This window comes from Anser cygnoides, chromosome 3, assembly GCF_040182565.1.
Source record: "Anser cygnoides isolate HZ-2024a breed goose chromosome 3, Taihu_goose_T2T_genome, whole genome shotgun sequence".
In the NCBI taxonomy this organism is placed as follows: domain Eukaryota; kingdom Metazoa; phylum Chordata; class Aves; order Anseriformes; family Anatidae; genus Anser; species Anser cygnoides.
Window position 1 is genome coordinate 107,199,626 of NC_089875.1, and position 13,470 is coordinate 107,213,095.

At 44.7% G+C, this 13,470-nt stretch overlaps 1 protein-coding gene across 1 annotated transcript; it reads right to left on the reverse strand.

The window, feature by feature from the left end:
• Positions 1-3,006: 3,006 nt before the first annotated feature.
• ODC1 (ornithine decarboxylase 1) lies at positions 3,007-11,432 on the reverse strand. The gene is made up of 11 exons (XM_048071323.2): positions 11,194-11,432; positions 8,842-8,990; positions 8,557-8,730; positions 8,216-8,388; positions 7,816-7,950; positions 7,563-7,644; positions 7,164-7,247; positions 5,743-5,905; positions 5,547-5,659; positions 5,053-5,267; positions 3,007-3,483 (listed from the first exon to the last, which is right to left on the reverse strand). Exons 2-11 carry the CDS (start codon positions 8,941-8,943, stop codon positions 3,342-3,344), a joined length of 1,383 nt encoding a protein of 460 aa, XP_047927280.1. The 5' UTR covers positions 8,944-8,990; positions 11,194-11,432; the 3' UTR covers positions 3,007-3,341.
• Between the last annotated feature and the right edge of the window lie 2,038 nt (positions 11,433-13,470).

Sequence of the window (13,470 nt, forward strand, 5' to 3'; positions counted from 1 at the left end):
GGCAGAGCCACAGGTGGGTTTACGGAAGGAGTCTCAGCTAGGCTTGTTTCAGACCTCAGGCGGCTTCACCACTCAGTGAGGAACGGGGCGCTGAGAAGCCATGCCCTCATCCCAGGGAAATGGGTTTGTATTTCATTGAGGTATTGCCCCCTTCTTCCCAAGAGCGACCCCAAATGACCAGACACTACCACTGGTGTTTATGAGAGCAGTGACCACCAGGAACATTTGGAGCAGGAGAGCTGCGTTGACCTTTCATACTTGTTGAACTGCTTATAATACACTTGCAGCTGAGCTCAGGTTTTTTGGTACGCAGCTCCTCCTTCCCTCCCGTATCAGACAGTTATACCTCCCCGGAGAAAGCCTAAGGTGTGCGGTTAGGACAAGCAGATTTTATCAATGGATGTTGCAAAATAGAGCAAAGGCTCTGATGGCTCAAGACTTGGGGAAAGGAAAGCAAAACAAACCCCAGCAGTTCACTGCAGATTTTGTTACAGCTTTGCCGTACTACGTGGTTTGCTGTAATAAACGTATTCCCAGTGTGGATGGTACACAGGTAATGCCCACAGTCAGGACAGCCTGATTTAGCACGCGACAGATTGCTGTCACTTCAGGTATTTTAATGTCTATAAAAAGTGGAAATGGAGCACTAAGATCCTGTGGAAGTTAGGCTATGGCTGCTGTGAGATCAAACAGACAGGTTTATACAGTCAGTACCTGAAAGCCCAGAACATCTGCTCAACACAATCCAACTTAAAATGACAAAGTTGTGTCCTGCTTGAAAGCACACCACTGTTACTGTGAAAATTTATTATTTATTATTCCTACAAGTATTAGCAATAATCTAGTAAAACCCATTGATTTTTACATAAAAGATGCGCAAGGAAACTAACAGCTTTTTTAAGCACTAGATATTTGTCTCCTTACTCGTGTCTCACAGAGCACCAGCTGAAGCTATGACGTACCTGTTGTAGAAGGTGGAGAGCTGAGGCCAGCTACATCTCTTCGAGAGAACATCACCAAGCTCATCAAAATGCTTAGCATGTTCCCGCTGTTCCGGCCTCCAGCAGAGAGAAGCAGATGGAATTTTGAGACAAAAGACATCGAAACAGCTAAAACAACTAATCAAGTTAAGTACAGATCAAGAAACTAATTGGCAGCCTGACAAATTCCTCTCAGGCAGCTTACTAATTAGCTTCCACACCCTATTGTGTGCAAACTACCTGCTGGGAACAGTCTCCACTGGCTGAGAGTGGAGGAAGCCAGATTGTGCTGGCTGCCCATCGGGGCAAGCGAATGGATGCTGGCAGCGGCTGACAGCGCAGCTGTTATCACCTAGGGTCTCACAACAGCCGTACATCTGGCTCTTCCGTCCTTCCGTCCCCGTTCCCACACAGACAGACTTACCAGCAGTGCCCTCAGACACCTGCAGACCTTCCGGGAGCACTTTGACTATATACGTGCTGGTTTTTTCTCCGCAGTTCAAACACACTTACCTCTTACAGAGCAAGATTTAGATGTGAAATTGTTACAGCACTAATTTTTGGTTACCATTCATTACTTCTGCTTTCACACTAGGAATCACATTTCTGTGAATCTGTAGAAGCTAAAATGAAAACCCTGGTTTGGTTGCGGGGAGTTTCTCTGGCATCAGACACAGGCTGTCATGCTCCTGTATGCATGCACTGCAGTTTGCAGAAGGGTATGTCAGTAGCCAAACAGCTGGCTCCTGCACGCATCAGAATTATGGCAAGTGCTATTTCAGTCACAAGGTTGAAGCTAGGAGTGAAGCAGCTTCAAAAAACAAAACATGACTTCAGCTCAGCTGCTTCAAGAGAAACAGGAATGAGTAACTTGCTCCCGTTTACCCAGCTCATTCAGCTAGTGGAGAGTTGAGGCTCAGCTGAAAGCACAGGATGAAGATTAAACACAAGCTTTCACAGCTACCTTTAAGAAAACAGCTTTGTATTTCTTATCTTGCTAGATCCCCCGTTTATCAGGGATGCAACCCCTCAGCAGACCTTTCAAATTTAAGTTAACATGTTAAGGATTTACATACTGATTTGGTGAAGTTAAGGTTTTCCTTCACACTACAGGAGGCATTTGCTAAGGTATGCCAGCAGTCCGAGGCCTTCTGGCCAACAGCACAGACCTGGGACTGCAGAGCATGCTGCAATTATTTTACTGTTTTAGCCTAAGAAGTGGCATTAAACTAGCATCAAGTTAGGTGTAAGTCAGAATGCTCTATTCCAGTAAGCAGACATACCCTATAACGGCTCTTACTAGTTACTACTTAGTTATCACATCTACTCTAAAAACTGACGCTTATGTATTTTCCCTGAATAATAAATATTATAAAATAAACTTCTAATTGTATTGCATGCACAAAGGACAGTCTCATCCCTTGCCTATTTTATACTAAAGCCCTGAACAACAACAAGTATCAAACAAGTAATATTGTACTATAGCCAGCCACACAGTGGGAAAAGGTAAGAGGCTGAAACTGTATTTTAATCCTTCCATATGTAACAAGCAACTTGTCAATGGCAACCAGGGAGCCTGTGCTGTATTCTCTCATTACTAACCAGATATGATGTAGTCATTATGTCTGGCCAAAGCAATTTATACCCATTGTAGACCAATATGAATAAAACCTGCATGGTTTACTTGCTATACACTACTGTTAACCCTATGTTCAACAGCTAAAAACAAGTGTGATCCTATGGGAACTTGCATGATATTATGCCATTAGTCAAGCTTTTGAGGTCACATATAGGAAAAGAAACAAGCTAACTTCCCTACCCATTATGGGGTTTCCTTACCTCAGTAACACGGGGAAGCTTGGAGAGATGGCAGTTTTGTTACTCACAATCTCAGAGGCTAAGGGCTCACAGCATGTGGTCTGCCTTAATGTTCCTAGCGTGCTGGTTTAGAGCAACTCCCACTCTTTGTGTACGTGGCAAGAGCCATCTAAGAGAAATTTGCTGCAGATTAACCAAACGTGGCCACTTATTTCAATATACTTTATTTTAAAACAGGTAGGTCACAAAACACTAAGCTTAGCCCATTCTGCCATACACAAGCTACAAATACTTGTTTGACAGTTGAGGGTCAGTCTTTAGTAGCATACATGAAAAGTGAATAAAAATCCATATAAAACAATATTCAAATAGTTTCCATAGGAACACAGATAAATGTGACCCATCTCCTAGTCATTTTTGTTGCATTTATGCCAAACCTAAACTTTAAAAAAAAACTTAAAAATTCTAGCAAGAATTAAGTTAATGGTCCCCCAAATGCCCTAAATTCAATGACTAAACTTGCAGTTAGTTACTAAATATTATCTATACATTAATACTAGCTGAAGCACAAGTCGCTGGATATTCGATTCCGCTTTCCCAGGCACAAGAGAGTGGCAGACTAGCAACATCCTGCTCCTCCACTTCAGCTAGGAACCCTTGCTCCTTAATCTGCTGCATTAGTTGCCTGGAAAGAAAGAACAGCGAAAGTCAAAAGTCTATTTCACTACAGCATGTAAAAAAGATAAGAAAACATTTTGGTTACTGACAGCTACAGAACTTCAGGTAAGTGAATTTTGACCTTGTTATCTTGCACTACATGCAAGGTGAAGCTGTTTTACCATACAGCTGCCCACGTGGTATACTTTCTTACCTTTTACCTCAACCTATGTAAGCATCTTGTCCTTTACACCTTTCAGTTAAAAGCCATGAATTTAGCTGTACACATATATAAATATATAGCAAAAAGCTTTTGCCTATGCTAAAGAGATCTGCAGCATAACCTCACTAATACATTCCCTACAGTTAAGGAGCAGCTTATACTAGTACTCTTGTTTGGAAAACAAACAAACAAACAAACCCTAAGAGGTCATATGGGGTACAAAGAGTGCTGCAGCCTTGGGCAACAGTTATGTTGGCTTATTCAAGTTCAATATGCCCCAAGCTCAAGCATTACATCTTAACAGACACACAGTGCTACAGCGAACAAGCCAATTACTCTTCTGCAGAGCCATCTGTAGTTCAGCCAGACAAGTCTGGACTCTTACAGGAAGCCTAAAGCTTCACGTGGCTTAGGGAGTGTTCCAGTTGACTGAAGGTGTCATGAAAGGGAAAAAAAAGACAATACAACTCTTGCTTATACAGAAGGCAAGGCTAACAGGAGAACAGAGGAAACTTCCTCTTACTTTTAGAGTCAGAATTCCCCCAGATTGAAGTTTTCCAGAAAGTCTGGGAAGAATCTGCTACCAAAGTCAATCATGCTTTTGGGCAATACTGCTGCCCAAATGCTTTCCATCACTTTAACAGGCAAACTTCAGTACAGAGACAGGGACTTCCTCTTATGAAAAAAGACTTTTATAGAAGACTCAATCCATTACCTTGTCTCACACAGAAGACCATCCAGGTTACTTTCACCTACTCCTTATAAAGAAGTGCAATTTCACAGTGTGCCGGTACTCGAGAGGTAACCCTGCTTTCCTCACTTACCTGAGCAGTACCTTCCTGTGGAAATCTAACACACTGCTTTAAGCAATGAGCCAGAGCTCAGCCTAAGTCAACAAACAGCTCTCGAACAGAACACTGTGAAGCTGCACAGGTAAGAACTGGTTTTATATTCCTGTTCCTTACAGTCAGGATTTAGCAAGCTGTCAGTTTAGAAGACAGCATAGTAGCAGAGTGCTGACTGACTGCTGGTCAGAAAAACTAGCTACAGAATCTGTAATCACTCTGTTGTGCCAAAGAAATACAAGCTAGAAACCCAAGTTAATGAAAAAACTCCCAGCACTGTCCCTTTAAAAGGGCTTCTTGACAAAAGTACATCAGAGAAAAAAACGTAACTGGTAGCACTGATTGTTCTACTAATGTAGCAAAAGCCTTCCAAGGCATTGCCCTCCACACCAAGATGAAGTTTTCCAAGGACTGCAGCACCACAGCTGTGGCCCTGTTTGTTAAGGAACTGCCAACTGACTCAAGCTACGGTTTCTGTACCAAAAGTACTTGATGGATCAAGTTATCACCACACATTTCAGTTACTAACCATGCTGGTCTTGACATCACATAGTGTATTGTTGGCCTCTGGAATCCATTGAAAGTAGAAGCTGCTGCAACAGTATAGGCACCCATGTTTTCAAACAGGATCCAGTCACCAACTTGCAGCTCTGGCATGTTAAAGCGCTCAACAATACGATCGAGGCCATCGCACGTTGGTCCCCATATGCTGCAGGAATAGCAGTTGTCGTCTGGCTTAGGCCGCTAAAGGAAAGAGTATAATTAGTTTGACAGCCAGAACAGAGCTTCCAGAAGTAACATCATAATTGATGCATGCACAGCATTCCATTTCTTCTCTAAGAGGAGGAAGAGCTGATTGCAGTTCCTTCTACACCTTTGGCTCCAAATTACTTCGCCTGCATGCTTCCTAAGTTTATTGCCAAATTCTGTCTACATGAAGGGAGCAGTGAACAGAAGCGACTCCAGTGGAGAGGATTTCCTACAGCCAAGCTACAAGCACGAGATACTTCTGAACTACCGTACCTTTTGCAGAACTGGTTTAACATGTGCGTGGTCATACAAGATGCAGTTGAACGATCCATAGACTCCATCGTTCACATAGTACATAAGCGTTTTGTCGTTCACATCGTCTTCATCTGGAAGTAGAGCCACCAGTTAGAATGCTTGAAAAGACACGTACAGTTGGGCTAGAAGTAACGTTAAGTCTAAATTTACATACCATCAGAACCTGTTTGCTCCTTTAATACAATTTTTTTGGCAATGATATTGACTGCCAGTGTGAATGCTGATGCAACATAGTATCTTCCTGGCTCTGCAATAATTTTTATTCCGGAATCCAAAGGAAAGTATTTATCCAGTGCTGGGTTGATTACACTTGTGATCTAGGGAGTAATCAGTTGCACATATTACTGCTTCAGCAGCTACTCAGATGCTGTTTTAAGTCTGGGATGAAGTCATTCTTTCATGCTCAGGATAATATGCTAGCCAAACATGGATTAAAATATGCAAGTAGCTAACTATATCGATCGCCTTTGCTTTATTACATTTTCAAAGTTTAAGAAAACAAAAGCAGACATGTGCAGCTTAAAAAGTTATACATGCACTGTTTGGTGACTTAAGTTTAAGTGAAGTCATCCCTCCTAGATTCACTAAAACAGCATTAGTGACCCACAAGTCACTGTCCTTCAACTTTAATTTCTAGTCCACTTCTGGTTCTGCTCATCATGCAACATCCCCAGTTTACTGCATCCTAAAGAAGTAATCTCACAGGATTTTAAGACTACAGCAATCTTTGTCATCACCTGTGAAATCACGTTGCCTTCATGAACACTGTTACTGCCAAGTTCTGAAGTTACCAGTGATGAAGCTGTCTCCAACTGCTGCACAACTGCATTACGCCATGGAGCCCAGCGACAACATCACTTACTCTTGATGCTTTGCATAAGGCAATACTACGCTAGGAGAAGCCAACTTGCATTAAGGGACATAACAAGTGAGGTAACATTAGCCCATGTTATTAGCAGAAAATTCACTTTGTGGAATCTATTTGCTCCCTCCTTGTGTAAACCTGTAATATCGTTTAACACCACTTTAGACTGGCAGGTGGTGTTCTGACAGCACTGCTCTAAGTTAGTCCTATTAATATCCAGCCACCTTGTTTCTCCTAAAAACACAAGTATTTGTGTGAAAGCAAACTACGTAATTATAACCAGCACTTGGATGTGTTTTTTTGATCAAAACGTATCAGACGCTGACCTGTTGGCTGCAACAACGCTCATGCCACTCAGAACCACATGGGTTCAGGTCTACCTTTTCCTCCCAGCTGGAAGCTTAACTTATCTAGAATGTCTGAAGATCCTCCTCACTGGCATAAATTTCTTTCAGCTCATTCTCAAGTCCATAACTAAAGCTTGCTTTACAAGTTTGATACCTCTGCTTGTTCATGTAGTCGTTCAGCTCTATTTTATGAGCTAATCTAATTTCCAGTTGTCAGATACATTCCCCTCTTCTAAAACTCAATTTCTGACCACACAAATTGTATTGCCATGAAAAAACACAGGAGAAGAACAGTATTTTGTTTAATGCAGAATGATATTCAGAAAGATCCCACAACCCAAGAAGTTCTTAGCAAAGCTTTACCTCTTCAAACTTAAGCTTGACATCTTCAGAGCCAGGGAAGCCACCACCGATGTCAAGCAGATACATGTTGAAGCCAAGTTCAGCCTAAAATGAAATTAATTGGAACAGCGTTTAAGAAAAGTTTATAGTTTTTCAGCTTAAAAATTAACATGAAGTCGTTCTATTAAGATATAGCAACAGAACTAACTCACTGGGTTCAAGTAACAGTCATTTGAGCTGCTGATTTTACTGCACCTGTAGGTGAGTTTTTGCAGAACTGTCAGTCAGCCAAGACCTCAAGAACTCCAGCATGAAATTAGTGACTTAACAAGCTTTTAACCCTCTAACAGTTTTTACAATTGATTCAGTTCTGCCAAAACAGTTGAGTAGTAGTCCCAGATGAAGCAGAATTAGACTTACTCCCATATCGAACACACAGCGGGCATCAGAAATGGCTTGAACAAATGTCTCTGGGTCTGTACATCCACTACCAACATGGAAACTACAAAGAGAAAAATATTAGTGGCTGTTTTATAAGTCAGTCAGTAAGTTTATACAAAACTCAAATCACAACATGCAAAGGCATCTCTACTGTCAGGTAGATGAAAGGAATCTTAAGGTCACTTAAAGGAATCTTATTCATTATGACTGCATTTTGCAGTTATCAACGCACCTAACACCAACAATGGCAAGGTCCAGTTCTCTTGCACGCTCCAGAAGCAGCCTGCTTGTCTTAAGTGTAGCTCCAAATTTGACACTCAGACGACAAACTGCTTTGGAGTCATCAGTTGTGATGCGCAAGACTAATCTAGATACAGAAAAAAAAAACAAGTGTTTAAGTTTAGTACACAATACATCATTACCAGGCACTTTTAACTTTAGAATAAGGCCAAACTTAAGCGTGCAAGCTTTCCTGTCCGTCTCCTCCTAGTGTCAGTAAGCTCTATAGACTTCATTGGCTGAAAGCAGACTTATTTTCTCATAATTTTACATCACTTCTTAACTAAAGAAGTTGCTGGTAACAGCAGCTGTTTAATTAACCTAAGAATTCAATCAAGAATTATAAAACTTACTTGGCTTTTGGATGGGCCCTTGCAACTTTCATTAGTTCTACTTCACTATCAAACGTCATCATCTGTACACCACTGCTAGCAGCATGTTTGATCTGAGATATTTGTTTGCAGGGATTTGCATATATTATTCGCTCCGGAGGCACACCGATGCTCTGTATCAGCTGTATTTCCGTCTGAAGAAAGAACAGATTACACTCATGAAGGATATTCTTTATTTCTAGACGAATGAGCAAATTAATCAATAAAACTGAAGTGACGGTGCTTGGTTATGCTTTACTGGATACAAACCCACCTCATACCACACACCACTACCACAGATGAGAATGCAGTCCAGATCTTACCTTACTGGCACAATCAAATCCTGCACCAAGAGCAGCAAGAGTCTTCACTACAGCTTTGCTGTCATTACATTTGACAGCATAGAAGGGGGTTACTCGAGGAAGGGCTTTATGCCACCGCATGTGCTTCTTTACAATATCCCCGAGGTCAGCAACATAGAAGGCATCTTTATCATCCTAGAGCAAATACACATCTTAAAGTTACAACCAAAGGATAACAGGATAAGCTTGGAGATCAGCATTTGAGGAGAGCACCATGAAATGCGGTCATTTTCTTATCATACTTACAGAAGATGACACTTCATTTATTTTTTGGTCAAGGATATCCTTGGCAGTAAAGCCTTCCTCAAGGAAGGTGAATTCAAATTCTTCATTGCTGAAGTTAGTCATGATTTCTGAGTTTTTGGGTTTACACAGAAGGACTTGGGTACAAATTGCTGATACAGGAAAAAAAAACAACACAAAAATAACGCATTAATTCATTGAAGTCTTATTGTTCACATTTAAGATTTCAAATCCATAGTCATTATATGATCACTACTTAGTGGTCATATAATTGACAATTATGATTTCTATAGCGATCACTAACAGCATTAGATAGATGACATCACATTTAATCAGAACCAAAGAGACACTCCGCAAAACAGATTACATTGAAGACACCTTATCTTCTATTCATAGACTGTATGATGTTCTGAACCCTATTAAAAAAAAATCACATGCTATTGAATATTTTTAGTCAGTCCCTGGAAGTTTTCAGCATCTTTTCCTTGACCTCCACAGCGGAGTTACTGCTAGTGTTATGGCTAGTGCCTGTGTCAACACACTCAGCACTTTTCTAATATCTCTTAAGCACTACAGTAGCTCTCCAGTTTCTGGGGAAAGGGTTTACTACTTATTACAGACAGAGTTAGAGCGTATTACTGACCTCTGAGCAGTAACAAGTCTCATTAGGTCACTACAAACTGAGTATCTGGACTCTCACTACAGTTCTGACTGCACCTAACGTAGCCTTGAAGTTGCGCTGTCAGTGCTTAGAGCTCCCCTGTTCTTCTGTCCACAACCTCCAAGCTACAAGAAAAGAAAACTTCAGCTGTCAGGAGTGGCAGACGCACACGAGAACAGCGGTTCCTAACTGTGGTGTGCAGGCATACATAAAGCCTTGACAGCAACTCCAAGTAACACTTTATAACAGGATTTTACAGCAGGCTGTAGTAAATCCATATGGTTAACAAACCAAGCAGCAAGCTCCCCCCAAAACCCAGAACTAAAAAGCAAAAGCACGTTCCTCTGCCACCCAAAGCCTATCAAGCCCACGGCAAGTTACCTGGGTCACTTTTCCTGGGGAGTCCAAATATAGCACGGCAGCCTGCTCAAACTGTTAGCTCAAGCAGAGTGTGTGCTGCTTTGTAAAGAGCTCAGCGGCGCAAGGCTGCCAGTGAGTCATAGGAAGATATGGTTTCATGTAACTGTGTCCAGCCCTCTGCCTTCTCTCAGCACTTTTCCTACTTAATCTAGTCGTACAGATTAGGATTGAGGATTATGTCAATTGCAAACTATTCAGTAATCTTGAGTTACATCACTGCTTGCCCTCTTTTGAAAAAGGTCATTTATTACACGTGCAAGATAACCTGTTACATTTTACAGATTTTTTTGATTAACAAGGTTCAAAGTCCAGTAGAATCATTCATTTCATACAGTGTGTACACTAAAATCCATTATACTTCAACCACGTAATGACTTGGGCAAGAGATTATAAAACTTCAACCCAGCCTTCAGAAGCATATGGCACCTGAACTGCCCCTGCCAAGGACTGCTTCTCAAGGACAGTTTCCTTTTTTTTTCTTTTTATCATTTCTCACCTACCAGGCAAACCAGATTTGAGATTCAAACTAGATTAAGCTCCAACTCTAATGAAATGAAACCTAACAATCCTCATCCTCCCCCGGCTCTCATTCCCATGCGGCGTTAATTCTCCCAGAAGCTGGATTAAAGTCAGCCCTTAAGGTTCTCCCAAAGAGGCTTTCAGAAACCAGCAAGTTAAACGCTTCTCGGGAAGCTGCTCAGGCACTTGTTCTTACAGAGAGAGGCTGCATCTCGTCACGGGATGGTTTCAACGAGATGCTGCAGCTTTGCACAAAGCAGCCCGGGGAGGCCTGGCTAGGGCTTTTAATAAGTTAAATTCTTAATGATGGCGTTCACATCCCCCTCCCTGCGTGGAGCAGCACACAAGCCACGTTCCCTGTCACAGCCCAAAGCAGGCTGCACTTTTAGCGGTCGCAGCGTGCTGTAGGTTCCCGCAAGCTCCCCATCTCCCCGTTATTGCACAATTACCGTGTAATCACACCCAGCGCAGCCAGCCGACGCGGAGCAGAGCCTCCCAGCGCCTATTTCTCCCCGGATTGCGCTCAGAGCCCCTGAGACTACCTTAAAGGACGGCGACCCGCTCGCTCCAGAACATTCCCGTCCCCAGCGCGCCACCGGGCACGGCCAGAGAGGGGCCGCCGGGGCACGGGGCCGCCCTCAGCCACCCCACAACCCCCCCCACATGGACGCCCCGTCCCTTCCCCACGGCCCCTCAGCCCCTCCTCGTGCCCCAACCCAGCCCCTCAGGGCCCTGCGGCAGCCACGCGGCCTCACCTCAGGCAGGCCTCGGGCCAGGGCCTGGCTCCCCGGCGGGCCTGCTGCGGGGGCAGGAGGAGCGGCGGGAGGCGGAGGTGCGGCGGCGGCGCGGCCGCGTCTGACAAAGCGGTGCCGGCGGCGCGGCGCCCCTATATATAGGCCCGGCGGCGTTGCTATGGCAACGCACCAGCTCAAACCAGCCCCGAGCGGCTGCGGCCGGGCCGGGGCCGCGAACGGCCGCTATTGTGACGTCGGCGGCGCGGAGCACGCGCCGGGAGGGACACGCCCCCCCGCCGCTCTAAGCCCCGCCCTCTCCCTTAAGCCCCGCCCACCGCTCTAAGCCCCGCCCACCGCTCTAAGCCCCGCCCACCGCTCTAAGCCCCGCCCACCGCTCTAAGCCCCGCCCACCGCTCTAAGCCCCGCCCACCGCTCTAAGCCCCGCCCACCGCTCTAAGCCCCGCCCACCGCTCTAAGCCCCGCCCGCCCCGTCCCTGAGGTGCGCTGAGCGCGACGGGGCTCTGCCCTGACAGGGAGCCCTGTGCGTGGGTCTCTGTGTGTGTTTCCCCAGTTTTTTCCTTCTTTTCTCTCAGTTTCCACATAAAACATGGTGTTCCAGTGCGCAAGCAGCTGTGCGTTGTCCCTGCCGTTGCACAAGCAGCTATACATCACCCCTGTTAATGCACAGTTCCTGCTATACGTTGTCCCTGCCGTACAAACACAGTCACGATAGGAAGCGATACGCCTCCAAAATACATCCCGGGCATCTTTCACCACACGTTTTCCAAGCATCTGAATGCAGCTTCTTTGTAGTATTACGTGCTTTTAGCAACAAACTAAAATAGCCCCTCATCAAGGCAAGGTTACAGAGCATACAGCTCCTCGCAGCAGGGAGGAGAAAGGAGGCCGAGTGGCCAAAAAACTCATGAAGTTACTGGAAACCCTCACCACATAGCTCAGTTTCCTAATTCTGTTTGCTAATTTGCCTTCGCTGGGGGAAGCAGCCCCCGTGCACCAAAAGGAGCCGTCCGCAGGCACGCGCCGTGAGGTGAAGCGCCCAGCTCTGCTGTCCCCGCAGCTGGGGCAGCTCTGGTCCTTCATGTTTTTGGACCCGAGACCAAAAAGAAACTGAAAAAAGCCAGTGCTCTCAGACACATCCCTAAATAGACCTGATACTGCAAGGTGTCAGCCTCTGCGTGAGCTCAGCCCTCACAACTGAGGCAGACTGTAAGGTTTTTATTTGCTATATTTAATACAAGGGTTCTATATCTGTTCTATAGGCAACACGTAATGGTAAAACAGGCGTAGACAGAGTCATCTCGCCTTGCTGGCATTGAAGACAATGTCAAAATTCCCCAGGAGCCGGTGAGCTCTTAGTAGCTTGAAAAACAGAGGTCAGCCTGCTTCATGGTCGGGGGAGAGAAAAGCCCCTGTGTGCATCCCCTCCAGCACACACCGCGAGGGTCGCTCGGAGAGGAGGACACTGCTTGGGAGCAGAAGGCAGCAGGGATTTAGGCTTAAAATACATCACTATTTGCAGAGATGAGCACACGGCAGTATCGATCACGTCTCTGAAGCCACAGATCTTCAGGTGCTGTGCAAACACACGGGCTGCTCCAGCACACTTGCAGTCCTTGGTGAGGTGGCAGGGGACGAGCCCAGGAGGTGGCAGAGCCCAGCCCCGCAGGGTGCCGTGTGTGCACGCGGTGCCTACCGATGTTTGCTCACAAAGGTTTGGCTTTTGGTTAATGTGTGTCTGAACACAGAGCTCTGAGTATGCACTTTGTGCTTTGTGGTACAAGGACGACTGGGAGGCTGCGCCCCTGTTTTCACCACAGCCTTCCCCTCCTCTGGCTTTTGCTGTCTTCAGATTGACAAGTGACAGGAACGTGAAGGACATCTTTTTCCTTACAGTAATGCAAAACAGAAGAAGCTTATCAGAAGTCTTCCCTGGGTTTATGACATTAGACTTGAGTGATCATCTCCACTAGCAGGAAGTGATAACGTGGAGGCTAGAAGTGAGTAGACTGGATAATGCATCAAATCTGCGTCAGACCCTTTGGAAGAAAAGAGACACAAGGGTAAAATTAGGAAAATTGTAAAGTCTGGATGTGTTAAACATGAGAAATGCTCATTCTTGTCTGTGATAATGCTAGATGTGTACATGTAGCCAACAGTTTTACAGACCAAGTGAGATCTTCCAAAGGTTTCCACGTCAGGGGAAGGGAATAATGCAGTATTTGGAGCAGATGTTTCACTTCTGGAAAGGATTTCATGCAACAGAAGTATTGTGAGACA